This window comes from Balaenoptera ricei, chromosome 4 (genome assembly GCF_028023285.1).
Source record: "Balaenoptera ricei isolate mBalRic1 chromosome 4, mBalRic1.hap2, whole genome shotgun sequence".
NCBI lineage: Eukaryota > Metazoa > Chordata > Mammalia > Artiodactyla > Balaenopteridae > Balaenoptera > Balaenoptera ricei.
Genome location: NC_082642.1, coordinates 161,816,614 through 161,833,598, shown reverse-complemented (window position 1 = coordinate 161,833,598; position 16,985 = coordinate 161,816,614). Strand labels below are relative to the sequence as shown.

Genomic DNA, 16,985 nt, shown 5'->3' with positions numbered 1-16,985 from the left:
TGCCTTTAGAGGAACATCAATATTCATGCATAAATTTAAAAACAGCACAAAAAGCTGACTCCCCGCTTTCTGCCCCACGGGCCTTTTTCTTCCTTGGCCCGAGTGCAGGCTTGGCTCCCCAACGAGTCCCCGGTGGCGCCGTCAATGCGGCCCTGTGTGCAGCGCGGCAGCCCCAGCACCCCCGCCCCCCGCCCGACCGGCTGCGGAGCCAGCTGACGCGCAGGCCCCGCCCCCCACCCCGCCCTCGGCCCCCATTGGCTGCCTGGCCCGCAGGGGGACGTGCCGGCCCCGCCCCTGCCCGGGAACGAATAAGAGGCTGCCTCCGCCCCACTCCTGCTACTCAGGACGCCGCAGCCAGGAGGTTCCAGGAGCGACCACCAAGGACCGCTGACGTGAGGACCCTCAGGGGAACCTGCTCTGGTCTTTTGGGGGCAGGGCCCGGAGGGTGGGCTTGGGAACTGGGTGGTAGTTTAAAAACTCCTTTAGGATAATTGGCAGCATTTCAAAAGTGTGACTCTTACTACTGCTTTGTGGACACGGCTCCCTCAACTCGGGGCAGCTAGAGGTCCGTTCTGCCTGTTTTTGTCGCCACAAGTCGGGGAAACGTCACGTCTGGTGGCTCAGGTGATTGCTGCAAACAGGCCTCTTCCTTAACTCCTTGAAGACCAGGGGTTTGCGTCCCTCCGCGGAGAAGGACAGGCGGCCTGATGCTCCGAGCGAGCGTCTTGCCTTGCTCCGCGCAAATGTCAGGGCGCCCCGGACGCCGCGCAGAAACCACAACACCTGGCAAGTGAGGGGGCCTTTGCAAGTAAATTCCACATCGAGCCCAAGAAATTGCGGTTTACGGCGGGTTTCACCTTCCTCAGTCTTACAGTTTCTTGGGGAGATAGGGCCGCTTGCCCAGAGGGACTCTCACATCTTGTGTGATGTGTCCTTCTGAGGAGTTAACCCCCAAAAGTTCTCTTGTTTTCGAAATAAAAGGTTAATGTGGAACATTCATGGAATGAAGTGAAAGGGAAACATGGATATTTGATTTCCATTTCTCTTAAAAGACAACCTTTAATCATCAATTGGGAAGAATTTAACAGGAAAAACTTTAAAAAGTTAATTTGTAGTGTGGTTATGAAGAAAATCACATTTTATGGAGTTTTCTCATGTGGGTTATATATTTTATGCCTTTCCTTTAAAAAAAATCCCGCTAGTCATACTTCACACAGAAAGTAATTTAGCCTCCCCGTCCCCAAATCATCATGAAGCTTGAGAAGCATAAGGGTCATGTGAAAGTTTCCTGGGTTTTTTGTTTTAAAAAAAATTAATAATTGAAAACGAATGCAAAGGATAAGAATGTATGAAATGTTAAAGATTTTAATCCATCTGCATTATTCTATCTATGTGTGATATATCTGATTTTTAGGGACTTAGAACAAAACAGAGTATACTGATTATTAATAGGGTGAATTTAGCAAAGATCAGGCCAAGGCAAAAATCCTCAATCCTTTTTCATTTGAAAATCAGAAACAAAAATAAAAATTTAAATGTTATATTCCAATTTATTTTTAAGATGCAAAAGATATTCAACCCAGGAATGGTTTTGCAAAAATTAGACATAATTCTTTTATTTATTTTTAACTATGACATTGCAAAGATTCTTTAATGATTAGAACTCAAGGCCAAAAGTTGGCAAATTTCTCTCGCTGAGTGTCTCAGTTCTGTGAAACAATTGACAAGCAGTCCTTTGTAAACTGCCTGATTCCCAGGGTTGAACAGCTGTTTCCTTAGGTTGCAGGCCACGGTATAAGTAAGGTATGCGCTGGGATGGGAGATGGAAGCCTCCTGCTTCCATAAGTGCAAGTGCGGAGAAGTGGATGGCGACGCCTCCATGAATACCAAGTGCCTGGCAGTGGCCCAGCCTCCGGCCCATTTGTTCTGGCTTCAGGGCTGGTGTTGGGGAGGAAGACATTTCCCTCCACCCTTCTAGGTTCTTCTGGCTGGTCTAAGAATTAAATAGACGTGAGACAGGTTAACAGGAGAAACTCAAACCATAGTTTAATAACATGCATACGTGGGAGAGACCCAGGAAGACTGAGTCACTCACAAAAATGCCCCAGACCTTCACCTTAAATACCATGATCAGCTAAAGACAAAGGAGGCTGTTGGGGGGTGGGGGTGGTCTGGGACTTCAAAGGGGAGGAAAGCAATTCAGACGGAGATGGAAAAGCAAATGTTTGGTAAAGCAGTGTTTGCTGTGCCATGAAGACGTGATGGGACACAGAGTGGACTCAGATCTCTAAGAGTTCCCCTGCCCACCCCTGGCCCATATTCTCTGCTGACATCTCTAGTGAGTGGTCCATTCCTGTAACAGGCCCTCCATCTAAATTCTGATTCAGGCAGCTAAGGGGGAAGGGCAGTGTTTCTTCCTGAAACTTCAGGGCCTTGATCGTTTTCAGCCCAAAATAATCTGCATGCCAAAGAGACATTTGGGGTGGCAAGTTCTGCTCCCTACGACAGCTTCATCAGACGACCGTATAATACATGTGTGTTTCTGGTAGTCAAGGTACCTTTCCTCGATCTTCATTTTCAAACAAATTTGTGGCAATTCTATCATATTTATTTTTCCAGTTGAATTTTACAGCTGTTTTTTGGTCATGTTCCTCACCCATCCAAAAAACAAAAAAAATGCCATAGACATTTTTGTTAAAAATTGAGTTTTAAAAAATGAGTTACATTTATATATCCATTCGAAGGAAAGTAAGTTCCTACGTTTTATGACCTTAGTATCTTTTGGAAGGACCTGCACTTTTCTTGCTAAACTTATTCTTAGTAATACGTGTGTGCTGCTGTAAAATAAGACTTTCCCGCTATGTTTTCTAATTGTTCATTGACAGAGCATAGGGACCCTATTGACTTTCGTATCCTCATTTGGTTCCTAGTCACCGCAGTTCATTCTAACAGCTTGCTCCCCTGCTCTGTCCTCTCATCTTGGAGCCAGGGCAGAGGGGGCCTCCAGGGGGGGTGGTGGAAGGAGTCAGTCCGAAGCCCCTTCACTGCTCTGCTCTGTATTTTTTTTTTTTTTTTTTTTTTTTTTTTTTTTTTTAAAAGGTATGTAGTACTTTATTTATTTATTTATTTATTTATTTATGACTGTGTTGGGTCTTCGTTTCTGTGCCAGGGCTTTCTCTAGTTGTGGCAAGTGGGGACCACTCTTCATCGCGGTGCGCGGGCCTCTCACCATCGCGGCCTCTCCTGTTGCGGAGCACAGGCTCCAGACGCGCAGGCTCAGTAATTGTGGCTCACGGGCCCAGTTGCTCCGTGGCATGTGGGATCTTCCCAGACCAGGGCTCGAACCCGTGTCCCCTGCATTGGCAGGCAGATTCTCAACCACTGCGCCACCAGGGAAGCCCTCTGCTCTGTATTTTGGCTGAAGTTTCCCATTGGCCAAACCAACCAGAAGCCAGAGGGCGTGGGAACAGAGTAAAGAGAACGGGGGTGGGGAAGAGTGGTCCCAAGGGGTGACCGGAGAGATGCACCCCTCTGAGCCCAAAAGGGGAGGTGAGCCAAGGCCGTCTTGCCCCCTGGGGGCTGAGGTCTGAGTAGGTAACACCTTAACTGTTCTGTGCTAGAAGGCATCTTTCTTTGTGGCCCCCAGGATGTCTGAGCTGGAGAAGGCCATGGTGGCCCTCATTGACGTCTTCCATCAATATTCCGGAAGGGAAGGTGACAAGCACAAGCTGAAGAAGTCCGAACTCAAGGAGCTCATCAACAATGAGCTTTCGCATTTTTTAGAGGTGAGTCTTGCTTTTTAAAACTGACAAGTTAATCTGCTCTCCTGTCTGCTTGTGAAAACACCTGCCCACTTTCTCTTCTGAGCTGCCCTGAAGGTGGTTCCAGGTCAGTGTCAGGACTCCTAGGTTGTTTCTGAAAACGTGTTTGCACTGATGAGCCCTCAGTACAGAGGCTGGCTTAGGTAGGCCCCACCATATTCATTCTGTGTGCAGTAGGAGGATCAAGGAAAAACTGCTGTCTCAAATGCAAAAGTACAGGTTCCAAATAATACTGCCTTTTCTCTGAAAAATCTAAGGATGTACAGCAATAAAGATGACAAAATGGGATGGAAAATATACTCATGACTTACCGTGGGTCACAGTGAACATATAAGAAGGCTGTTAAAAAATAAGCTTTTGTTCTTGGGAAAAGGACTGTTTCGGCTTTTCCTGCATGGTTACATGGTGATAAGATGCCGTTCACTCAGCAGACGTTACTGAGCTCTCAGCTCGGTCGATGCTGGGAGAGACACAGGCCCCACGACCTGATGCATCACTGAGTGGCCACAAGCTGCTCACAAGAGAGGCCCCGGGGCCTTGCAGGGGGCTCTGTGGGGTGAGGGGCCTTGGAGGGGAACTTGAGAAGCTGCGTGAGGGCACCCAATGAGCCCCGTCCTGCTCTGGCAGCTCCTGCTCTGGTGGACGTGTGTCCAGGCTTTCCCACCCGCTGCCTCCACTGCCCTCGGATCAGCCACACGCATTATCTCTGTTGCATGAGCCCCGTGTCCTCGAGGCAATGAACTGCAGTCCACCTGGTGCCTGACCTTCCCTTGGTGCCCAGAGCCAAGGTCACTGAAGTGACCAGTCACACGCAGAGGAAATGGCCAGACCATGAACCAGTGCACTAGTGTCTGACCAAGAGCTAATTCCGGGGAAGATACGAGAGCCCCAGGCCAGGGCCCTGCCACACGGTGGTGGGCAGCTGTCCTCCTGGGTAGGCTGGGCCACTGTGTAGGACAAGCCCCAGGCTCCGTGTCCCATGTCTGCAGGGCTCCTCCCGCCCCGCCCAAACACCCCATTGGCAGAGGAAGAGGCCTGCAGGCTTGGGGTGGGACCCCCTAGTCTGATTCTGGGGCTGGTTTTCTCAGGCATCCAAGTTCACCGAGTGGCAGCTGCCCCACGCACGCTTTCACTTACCTGGTCCCCCCGATTCCGCCTCGTAACCTAACAATCAGAAGAAGGGCCCTGATTCTTCCGTAAAACGAATTGTTGAAAGGATGAAATGAGACAGTGCTTGTCAAGTGCGGCTCAACAAGTGCAGCTACTGTCATTAATTATTGATTTAAAACACAGAAAAAGCTTAGCATGTGGGAACCACAACTTGTAAAAGATAAGTAATTCACAGTAAGTGTATCAAGGTATCATGAACATTGCTGGCCTGGTTTTATGAGGTAGTTTCTGTTTGGAGGCCAATCTATCATGTAATTGAAACTAATCTTTTAGCAGTTGTGTATAGGTCCCACCCCACTGCCCACAGGAATCTCAACCTTTTACATGTTTTACATCCAAGGCAGCCACTGTACATTACACTCAACTTCTTCAGGCCAAGCTCTCCTGCCCTGAGGACTGGTTATTCAGAGCAGTCCGCTCAGTGTACATCTTGCCTTCACTGTGTCCGTTCCTCTGAGACTCTTTCACCTCACTTGGCTGCACGTTGGGCAGAATGTCAGGAAAAGTCCCAGGACACCTGGAAGGCAACTCAAGTGGCAAAAAGACACAAGAAGTTAATAAATTTAGGGTATGTTCCCAAGAGTTATTTCAGCCAAAAACCGCTTTCAAAACATGAAAATCCACTGGAAGCCCTCACTATAGGGCCTTCTACACACAGAAGCAATGAAAAACTTACAGGAGCCAGAAGTTCAGACATTTGCATATAATATGCTCAGGCTGATCTAGACCGTACTATTCTTTTCTGGGTATTTTAACACAAACAACCCGCAGTTTTTCAGATCTTGGCTGTTCCATTCAGTTTTTAAGTAGGCCAGGCCCCACTGGACCTAAAGGAAGGTGGAAGACAAGGCTCAGACCCCCAGAGACTTCTGCCAGCCAACAGCCTCCCGGTCACAGGAGAAGTCCTTTCTGGCATTTTGCATTTCATGTCTTAGGTTGTTTCTGATACAAATTATTAAAGCCAGCCAACTTCTGATCATGTTTTGATGTCCTTATATTTCATTTAGAAACAAGCTGGACAACTGCTCTTATTTCTCTTAGGAAATCAAGGAGCAGGAGGTTGTGGACAAAGTCATGGAGACACTGGACAACGATGGAGATGGTGAATGCGACTTCCAGGAATTTATGGCTTTTGTTGCCATGGTTACCACTGCCTGCCATGAGTTCTTTGAACACGAATGAACTAGAGAAAGCAGCCGGGCTGTTCCTGTAGCAGAGACGGAGGTCGGGCAGGGAAGCCAAGGCAGGGCTTGCAGGGTAGTAGGGGCTGAGCTTCCCAGCTGTGTCGTAGCTAATTAGGGAGCTTGATTTGCTTCGCGAATGAAAAATTGAAACCTCTTTCCAAAGGGCTGTTTTTAGTGGCCCCCAGCATTATTTCAGCGCTGTTAGGCATCGTGTTAGCTGACTGGCCCCAGGGACTCTTGGTAATCATCACTTAGGAAAGTCAATCCTCAGTCACAAAGCATGTGCTGTACTGGCTATCCTGGCTGTGTAGACCCCTTAACCCAGAAAAAACAAACTGATTACCAGAAATGCCTGGAGCACTGTGGTTTCCGTAAGCCTCCACTACATTTAAAAACACAAAGCTTTGTCCACCATCCTTTGAAAAGGCTGCCCTTCATTAAATCTGCTCATCACTGGGGCAAATGAAACCTAATGTGGTTGGGTGGCCCGACAGTCTGTCCCACCTACCAAAGAGCATGGTCACATTTAGAGCCCTTTCCTACAGGTGAGCTGTGATTATTGAGTGAGTAGTTAATGCTAACAGTTCTAAATGGAAAATCTGTTTCACAAGCCAACAAGTACTGACATTGTAACTGTAATCAGAACTGAGAATCAAGCTTCTACATTCAGTGGGGTTCTCCCGACAGGATTACACTTTGCTGGCTCTATGGGGCGTGGGGCAGCGGGGGCAGGGGGCTCGGGGCGGGTCTCAGCTCTGCCTCTGGAGACAGCTGTACCCAAGCACCCACGCCTCCTGTCCTGCCTGTAGAATGAGAGTTATGACGGATGTGTTTGGTCTGTTGGTGAAGGTCATTCCCGACCTGTCTGTGCGCAGACAGGGTCTGCTTGTGGCTGTTGGTGAAGCCAGGGAACTTTATGACCTTTATGCTTCTGTATCCACCAATTCAAATAAATCAAGTTACAAATATTAAGAATTACTTCCAGGAAAATTCAAATTAAGCTTATCCACTGTTTTTCTGCTTTGCTTTTTTTTAAGGACACAGACTTGGAAATCATAAACTAATTGGTCACTTGTATTTGCATTAAATAAAAAGCACTGTAACAAGCCTCTGTAGCCGTAAAACATGAAATAAAAGCTAAATTCCTGCAAAACTGGGAAAAGGAGTGAAGTCCACGCATCCTGGCGTCATCAGGGCTGCAGATGCTGCACCGCCCAGGCCAGGGTCAGGAAGCTTGGGTGGGGAGGGGCGGGTCCAGGGGAGGGACATAAAGGGGTGGGTCTGTGGAGGGGCGGGGCCATGGGGAAGGACATAAAGGAGCAGGGCTGGAGGGGTGGGGCCATGGGAGGGCCATAAAGGGGCGGGGCCATGGGAGGGACATAAAGGGGTGGGTTGTGGAGGGACGGGGCCATGGGGAAGGACATAAAGGAGCAGGGCTGGAGGGGTGGGGCCATGGGAGGGAGATAAAGGGGCGGGACCATGGGAGGGACATAAAGGGGAGGGGCGGGCCATGGGAGGGACATAAAGGGCCAGGGTGTAGAGGGATGGAGCTGGAGGGGCAGTGCCTGTCCGGAGGGATGACCTTCTCTCTCTTCAGTTGCTCACCACCTCCTGCTAGGAACTTCCAGCCTGGTGGGCATCACGTGGCCCTCTCTGGACCAGTTGCCAGGGAGGGGAAATACACTGGTCCTGGCAGGAACGTCAGAGACCAAAAGTGGCCCCGAGTGGGCACCAGCTCTGCAGGGGGTCATGGTGACTTGCTTCTCACTTTATATGTGCTTACCTGAACCATGTATCCTTGGTGAACTTTATGCAAATTATCAGTATGTCATTTTGATGTACAATCCTTTGTCTTGAGAATGTATGACTGTGCCATCAACTTTTAACAGGTGGAACAGTTCTCAGAGTTTCTATCTGTCTTCCAGGTTATAATCCTCTGTTTGTCTTGAATAAAATTCCATTTTTCTTCTTGATTGCTAGTTGAATTTTTGTTGACACAGGGACATGCCAGGGTGGGGAGCCTGGAGGGTGGACCACGCCTGTCTGGCTCAGCCCAGGGGCCAGCATAGCCTGTGCACGAAAGGTCAGATGGGGATGGGGAGGGGAGCTGGCTCTGGGCTGTGGTGCTGCGGTGGATGTACCTCTCCAGCTTGCTTTCAAACCACGTCTCTATGCCTCTGTTCATCACTGCTTTAGCCACAAGTTGAATAAGTCTCTGCTGGTACTTCCCTTGCCCCCGTTGACCCAAGAATCCCAAAGCGACAGTTCCCAGATGTCCACTGTGCTTCCAAAGCGCACAGGAAAGAACCCCAGTGCCCCAACCCCCAGGGAGCCTGCCTAGGGCCGCCGCTGAGTGTGCCCCCTGACCCCACATCCAGGGGATGCTCCTTTACCACAAGGAGGGAAGCTGCTTCTCAGCATATCTGCATGGCCATCTTTGGGGCTCCTGGGGGCTTCCTCTCACCTACTACCATGAGCTCCAGTTTGTAAAACGTCCCTCATCCTCCTCTGACCTGTCCTCAACTAGAGGCACCGTCTAGTTCCATGAATGGGTGGTGATGGTCCCACACGGCCCCTGCAGGGCAGGTGGCATCTCCAGGTGGGTAGGAGGGTGCCTGGGGCATGTGGTTGCGGGGATGACCTGTCTCAGGCATCACCAGGGAAAATCAGGTCCCGACTTTAGCCAGGAGCAAAGACAATTCACTCAGGGCCTCAGAGAAAGGACAAGGGGAACTCTGCCCCAGGTTGCCTTCCCCACGGTCCAGTTCAGCCTCACAGGACTTCCCGTGCTCTATCGGTTTATCAGCTTGATCCACAGCCGCCCAGAGAACTGTCCCTGAGAGCAGCATTGAGTGTCTCAGGGCGAGACCCTGAGGCCATGGCCAGGATCCCATTTGCTGGCCCTGCAGTGTCAAGTGCTGTCAAAGAGTCTGGGGCCTGCTGGGGACCCACCCTTCACCCTCTGGACAGCGTGGACCACCCTGGCAGGCACGGCTGCCCCTGCCCGCAGTCCAGGCAACAACATCGCCAGACTTTCCTGCCACCAGAGGGAGGACTCCTCAACTCATGACCACAGCGGGAGGGGGACTCGAGGTTTCAGGGCCCCCCCCACCGCCGCACAGAGTCCCGCCATACCCCGTCCTCGAGGCCTGCGGGGACCGCGATTCCTGACCCCTGGCCACGTTCCCTCCTTAGCCCTGGCCCTGCCCAGAGAACCAGGAGCAGTGACGTGGAGGTGAAGTTGGGTAGGCGCAGGCCCCCCGGCCCTCCCGGCCTTCTCTGGCCCTGGGGTCAGTTCCCGGGGCCTCTGCCCGCTGGCTCTCACTCCGCCCACCATTTTAGACCTGACCCTCCCCAGCACCGGCTCTGCTTCCCTTCAGCTACAAAGGGAAGCGAGCTTTCCCCTGGGCCAGTGGGGGGCCCCACTCTAGGTTTCTTCCTGGGGACAGCTGGTCTCCACAGCATGACCGCCCCTTGAGCTCCATGAGCCTGTGAGCTGCTACCTGCAGGACCCCACCCTCGTCTCCAAGGCAAGGGGGGCCCTTCAGCCCTGGCCTGCCCGCCCCCAGCTGAGGCCCCAGTTTGACAACTCTTCCCGGAAAGTTCTGGGAAGGCCCACATCTCTGCCCCATGAGGTTTGTTTGCTGTTGTTTCAGGGTTTTTATTTTTATTTACTTTGTTTTATTTTTATTTACTTTATTTGTTTGAATTTTCCAGTTCAAATTTATCACATTTATTCAAAGTCAATGGAAAACGAGTCTGTTTTGATGAACACCAAAGATTATAATCAAAATTAAAATCAGGGGCTCAGACGACAATTGTCTCATATGAGCCTCAGCAGCCAACTTACATGGTTCATAGCACCGAGATTTTCTTGAGCAGGACATTTAAATTTAGGGATCCATCCCTCTCTGGCCCAGGAAACTTGGGTTCTTGTAACTGCAGATGATGGAGACCTCTGGGCATCAGGAGACAGATCGGAGGACAGTGGCTCTCACCCTTCACCTCAACCAGCTGGAGCTTGGACGTGGCCTGGGCAGCCCCCGTGCTGGCAGCTGGGTGGCCTTTGGGCCAGGCAGGCGTGGACAGGGGGTGCCCAGTCCCTCATCCTGAAGCAGAGAGAGGGTCCTGCACCCCTTTAATTATGACACTCATGGCATGTCTGCTAGCAATCGGCAGAGTAAGACCCTTTCACAACCTCCTCTCACTGCATTTGTGGAGGAAAGGACTGGCCTCTTGCAAAGGAGGGCGTGCGAAAAAGACACGCTATTCAAGCACATCGGCAGGAGGCCAAGCAGGGAGGTTTGGCCTCTCGGCTGGAGCTGGAGCAGAGCCGAGGCTGAGACTGGCAACCTCCTCAAGGACAGAGCCTGACCCCGGCACCATTCACTTATCATGCAGGTCCCTGGAGTAGCTCGCACACAGAGGAGGCCACTCCTGAAATGTTCCCCTCTGTGCTGGGTTGGGTGCGGACACTGGGTCATGTGGGCCCCACAGAGCCCTGAACAGAAGACTCCCCTGGGAGCTTGTTAACTATCCCAGGCACCAGGCCTCCCAGATCTGGGATGTGACCTTGTCTGGCTGTGGGACTGTCTTAATAAGAACTCAGGTGCGTCTCATCCTCAGGGAAGTTGGGGAACACCAGGTTAGCAAGGCAGCACTGTGTGCCTGGGTGACCCTGCTGGAGGAGTTGTGCCTGCCCGCCCTGCAGGGCAGGCCTCACTCAAGACTGAACGGTGTGCGAGGCAGAGGGTAGGAGGGAGCAGCGACACCCCAGTCCCCGGCCAGTCTCACTGCGGTCGGCCCCCCTCTGGGCTGCAGCGTTCTCGCTCAGGAACGGGTGTTGGCTGGTGTGTGGATACCCCCTAGGGTACCCCCTTCCCCTTCTCCTGGTTCTTACACCTTGTGTGATCCTCCCCTAAGTGTTCCTGATCGTAGGGGGAAAGCATTCGGTCTTTCATCATTAAGTACGATGTTAGCTGTGGGATTTTCGTAATGTCCTTTATCAGGTTAAGTAAATTCCCTTCTGTTCCTAGGGTGCTGAATTTTGTCAAATGCTTTTTCTTCTGCATTTATTGAGGATGATCATGTGGGTTTTGTTTTTATTCTATTGATATGGTATATTACCTTAATTGCCTCTCAGTTTAAACCAACCTTGCATTCCTGGGGTAAATCCAACTTGGTCATGGTGTATGATTCTTTTTGTATGTTGATGGATTTGGTTTGCTAGTATTTTGTTGAGGATCTTTGTGTTCATATTCATAAGAGATATTGGTCTGTAGTTTTCTATTCTTGTTAATGTCATTGTCTGGTTTTGGTATCAGGTAATATTGGCCTCATTAAATGAATGTTCTCTCTTCTATTTTTAGGAAGGGCTTGTGACGAACTGGTATTAATTTGTCCTTAAATGTTTGGTAGAATTCAGTGGTGAAGCCACCTGGGTGGGGAGTATTTTGGGGGGTTTTTTTGTTTTTTTAAAATTACTTATTCAATATCTTCACTTGCTATAGGTCTATTCAGATTGTTAGTTTCTTCTTGAGTCAAGTTCTATAGTTTATGTCTTTCTAGGAATTTGTCCATTTCATCTACGTTATCTAATTTGTTGGCATACAATTATTTATAGTATTCCTTCATAATTTTTTTTTAAATCTCTGTAAGGTCAATAGTAATGTCCTTTCTTTTTTTTTTTTTTTTTTTTTTTTTTTTTTTTTTTATAAATTTATTTATTTATTTATATTTTATTTTTGGCTGTGTTGGGTCTTCGTTTCTGTGCGAGGGCTTTCTCCAGTTGTGGCGAGCGGGGGCCACTCTTCATCGCGGTGCGCGGGCCTCTCACCGTCGCGGAGCACAGGCTCCAGACGCGCAGGCTCAGTAGTTGTGGCTCACGGGCTTAGTCGCTCCGCGGCATGTGGGATCTTCCCAGACCAGGGCTCGAACCCGTGTCCCCTGCGTTGGCAGGCAGATTCTCAACCACTGCGCCACCAGGGAAGCCCCCTTTCTTTCATTCTGATTCTAGTAAGTTGAGTCTTCTCTTTTTTCTTGGTCAACCTAGCTAAAGGTTTGTCAATTTTGCTGATATTTCCAAAGAACTTGTTTTTGTTTCATTGATCTTCTCTATTATTTTTCTCTTATCTAGTTCATTAATTTCCACTGTCTTTTATTACTTTCTTTCTTCTGCTTGCTTTAGGTTTATTTGCTCTTTTTCCAGCGTCTTTTGATGGAAACTTATGTTATTGATTTGAGACCTTTCTTCTTTCTTAATATAGGCATTTACAGCTATAAATTTACCTCTAAGCACTGCTTTAGCTACATGCCATTCTTCATTTTCATTCATTTCAAAGTATTTTCTGATTTCCCTTCTGATTTCTTCTTTGATTCATTGCTTATTTAGGAATGTGTTGTTCAATTTTTACATATTTCTCAGCTTCTCAAAAGTTTTTGTTGATTTCTAATTTAATTCCATTGTGATTGAAGAACAAACTATGTATTACTTTTATCTTTTTAGAATTTATTGAGGTTTGTATTATGGCCTAGCATACAACCTAGCCTAGAGAATATTCCATGTGTACTTAGGAAGGATGTATATTCTGCTGTTCTTTTTTTTTTTTTTTTTTAACAGCTTTGTATATGCATTTTATCTTTTGAACCAGAACCTATTACATCTTTTTTTCTAAATTAGTTAATTAACTTATTTTTGGCTGCATTGGGTTTTCGTTGCTGCATGCAGGCTTTCTCTAGTTGCGGTGAGCAGGGGCTACTCTTCGTTGAGGTGCGCAGGCTTCTCATTTTGGTGGCTTCTCTTGTTGCGGAGCACGGGCTGTAGGCGCACAGGCTTCGGTAGTTGTGGCATGCGGGCTCAGAAGTTGTGGCTCATGGGCTCTAGAGCGCAGGCTCAGTAGTTGTGGCACACAGGCTTAGTCGCTCCGCGGCATGTGGGATCTTCCCGGACCAGGGCTCGAACCTGTGTCCCCTGCGTGGGCAGGCGGATTCTTAACCACTGCACCACCAGGGAAGTCCCTTCTGCTGTTCTTGGGTAGAGTGTTTTATAGATGTCTTTTAAGTCTAGTTGGTTTATAGTGTGGTTCAAGTCCTCCATTACCTTGTTGATGTTCTGCCTAGTTATTCTATCCATTATAGAAAATGGTGTATTGATGTCTCCAACTATCATCCTTTCTTTTCTATCAGTTTTTGCTCCATATATTTCAGTGCTCTATTGTTAGGTGCATACATATTTATAATTATTAGGTCTTTCTAATGGGTTGGTCCTTTTACCATTATAAAATGTCCCTTTTTATCTCTTCTAGTAAATATTTTTGTTTTAAAGTGTATTTTATCTAATACTAGTAAAGCCACTACAGCTTTCTCATGGTTGCTATCTGCATGAAATATCTTTTTCCATTGTTTTACTTTCAATCTATTTGTATCTTTGTATCTAAAACAAGTCTCTTGTTAGTAGCATATAGTAGGGTAATACACACAGTCTGAAAAATCTGCCCTTTGAATGTTTAACCCACATTTACTGTTATTATTGATATAGTTGGATTTACCTCTGCCACTATACTTTTCATTTTCTGTATGTCTCGTCTTTTTTTTTTTTTTCTTTTTTTGCCTCTAATCCTCCCTTACCACTTTCTTTGGCATTAAGTAAATATTTTCTAATGAAGCATTTGAATTTCTTGAATGATATTTTCACTATTTTTTTAGTGGTATGCATCCTAACATCAGAATCAGCTTCAGATTTATACTAGCTTACTTCCAGTGAGATATAGAAACATTGTTCCTACATCTCTCTATTCCATTTTCCTCCTTTTTATGATTTTTAAATATATACTACATCTATTAATGTTACAAACCCAACAGTACATGGTTATAATTATTACTTTACCATCTGAAAAGTAGCCCAATACAGCTTTGCTCCCACCAACTTCTTTTGTACTGTTATTGGTAAAAATATTACACATGCATTTTATTTCTTTAAGACCAAGATTATATTATAATCATATTATTTTATACAATTGATTTTTAAATCAGCTAAGGAGAAAAAATTATGCATTTATATCATCTTATAATTACCTTTATCTTTACCAGTGTTCTTTGTTTTTTCATGTGAATTCAAGTTACCATTTGGGGTCACTTGCTTTTAGCCCAAAGGACTTTCTTTAGTATTACTGGTAATGCAAGTTGGCTAGCAACAAATTCAATCGGTTTTTGTATATCTGGGAATGTCTATTTGGCCTCCACTTTTGAAAGATACAATTCTTGGTTGATAGTTTTTTTCTTTCAGCTCTTTGAATATGTTATCCCACTGTCTTCTGGCCTCCATTATTGCTGCTGAGAATTCAGCTATCAATCTTATTGGGGTTCCCTAGTAAGTGAAAATAGTTTCTCTCTTGCTGATTTCAAGATTTCCCCTTTTGTGTATCGGTATTTTTACCACATGTCTGTGCAGCTTCTTGTGTTTATCCTACTTGGAGTTTCTTGAGCTCCCTGATGTGTAGGTTTTCAATATATCTGGGGAGTTCTCAGCCATTATTTCTTTGAATTTTTTTCTGCTCTTTTCTCTGTCTCTTCCCCTTCTGGTACTCCCATTACATATATTGTTGGTGAGCTTAGTGGTGTCCCACGTGTCTCTGAGACTATGTTCATTTTTCTTCATTCTTTTGTTCCCCTCTGTTCTTTGGATTGCATAATATTTATCAATCTACTTTCAAGTTTGCTAATTCTTTCTTCTTCCAGTTCAAAACTACTGTTGAGCCCCTCTAGTGAATTTTTCCTTTCAGTGATTGTACTTTCCCAACTCCAGAAATTTCTCTTTGGTTTACATTTATATAAATGATATCTGTATTTATACATTTATGTTTATATAAATGATACCTATATTATTTACATTACATAAAACATTATACATTATATTTAACGTTTTAATCTCTTTATGGATATTCTTTATTTGATGTGACACTGCCATCATACCTTTACTTCTTTAATCATGGTTTCCTTTAGTTCTGTGACATATTTGGCTACTTTCAAGTCTTTGTTAAATCTGACATCTGGTTCATCTCACAGGCATTATCTGTTGTCGTCCTTTTTTCCTAGTGTATAAGTCATACTTTTCTGTTTCTTTATGTGTTTTGTAATGGGGGGGGGGGAACTGGGCATTTTAGATAATACATTGTAGCAACTCCTGGTTCTTGCCACTCCTTCCTCCCTCCAGGCCTTTATTAGTTTAATGACTGGCTGGATTACTTCAGTGAAATCTCTTCCCCTCTGCCCCCGCGTGAAGCTTCTGCTATTGTCCCTCAAGGAGGTACAGCCTTGGGCAGGCTTAGTCGGCCTGGGGTGATGGTGCTTTTGGCAGGTCTCTCCAGTCCCTTTCCCTGACCACACCCAGCTGTGAAGTTCCACCGACTGCCAGCTGACTGCCCTATCATTTCAGCAGTGCTCCGGGGGCATAAATTGCTCTATAGCCGAATTTGATCCAATTCAGGATTTATTGAAGAAACAGTTCCCAAAGTCAGTGTTTGAGATTTGTTGTAATGCCAGGAGGGCTCTTCCTAGCTGTCTCTTTCCCTGGTTCTCCTGCAAACTGCTTGGCCTACAAGTTAGCTTGTATCTTCATTGAATCTATGAACTTCCTCCCAATTGCCTTTCACCACATTTGTACTGCTTTTTTTTTTTTTTTAATTAATTAATTTATTTATTTATGGCTGTGCTGGGTCTTCGTTTCTGGGCGAGGGCTTTCTCTAGTTGCGGCCAGCGGGGGCCACTCTTCATCGCGGTGCGCGGGCCTCTCACTATCGCGGCCTCTCTTGTTGCGGAGCACAGGCTCCAGACGCGCAGGCTCAGTAGTCGTGGCTCACGGGCCCAGCTGCTCCGCGGCACGTGGGATCTTCCCAGACCAGGGCTCGAACCCGCGTCGCCTGCATTGGCAGGCGGATTCTCAACCACTGCGCCACCAGGGAAGCCTTGTACTGCTTTTGAGAGTGTCCTTATGATTGAACTTCTCCATGCTCTGGTGCAAATGAAGTCAGTTCCTTTAGGAAGAGATGGGGAGATACCTGTTTTATAGCTTGCTTCTCCCCCCAGGCAAAGCCTCCGAGCCAGGGTCCTGGGCCTAGGAGTGCGAACAATGGCACGCGTCTCTCTGAGTGACACCCCCGCTTTAGGAGCTGAGCACTCAGTGGAGTCGGGGGCAGTAGCCTAAGGGCCTCCCAGCTTGCCTCTCCTGGTATGGAACCACTATCTTAAGAGCTGGGAAGGGCACCCAGGGCCCTGTACACTCAAAGGCACTTTACCCAAGGTAGAGGCTCCATTCCATGAACAGAGGCTGGATGGAAGAAGAGATCTCTCACCTCTCACTTGCACTCACCCAGAACTTAGCTGCATCAACAGGTAACTGGGGGCAGGAGCCTGTGTTCTTGGCTGTGCCTGTTTGGAGTGGAGTTTCTGCTTGGCTCAGCTGGGAGGTGGGAGGGAAGGAGCAGTCTTGGTTCAAATAACAGACTCTTGCTTTTATTAATGAGCTTTCATGTATAGACATTTCTTCATTTGTTGTATGCACTTAGAACTATTTCCAAAGGCTTAGAAGTTTAAAAAAAATAATTTTCACCCATTTTGCTGGCTAGCATGTCTATGGAGCTTCTCAGGCCATCATGCCAGAAGTTGACCTTCTTTCTTTATCTTCTCATGTAAAGTAAATGCTAAGCACTGCTTGTCTTTGAACTTGTGCCCCACTCCATCAGAGCACAACAGCCTCCAGACAGCCTCCGTCCTGCTGCTTCCACCTGGAGCCCTGCAGCACCTGGGTGCACAC

General features: G+C 47.3%; 1 protein-coding gene across 1 annotated transcript; it reads left to right on the top strand.

The window, feature by feature from the left end:
* The first annotated feature begins 308 nt into the window (after nt 1-308).
* On the top strand, nt 309-7,282 carry S100B (S100 calcium binding protein B). Its single transcript, XM_059922318.1, has 3 exons — nt 309-392; nt 3,647-3,785; nt 6,033-7,282. The coding sequence occupies exons 2-3, from the start codon at nt 3,648-3,650 to the stop codon at nt 6,171-6,173; spliced, it is 279 nt and encodes a 92-aa protein (XP_059778301.1). The 5' UTR covers nt 309-392; nt 3,647; the 3' UTR covers nt 6,174-7,282.
* The last annotated feature ends 9,703 nt before the right edge of the window (nt 7,283-16,985 follow it).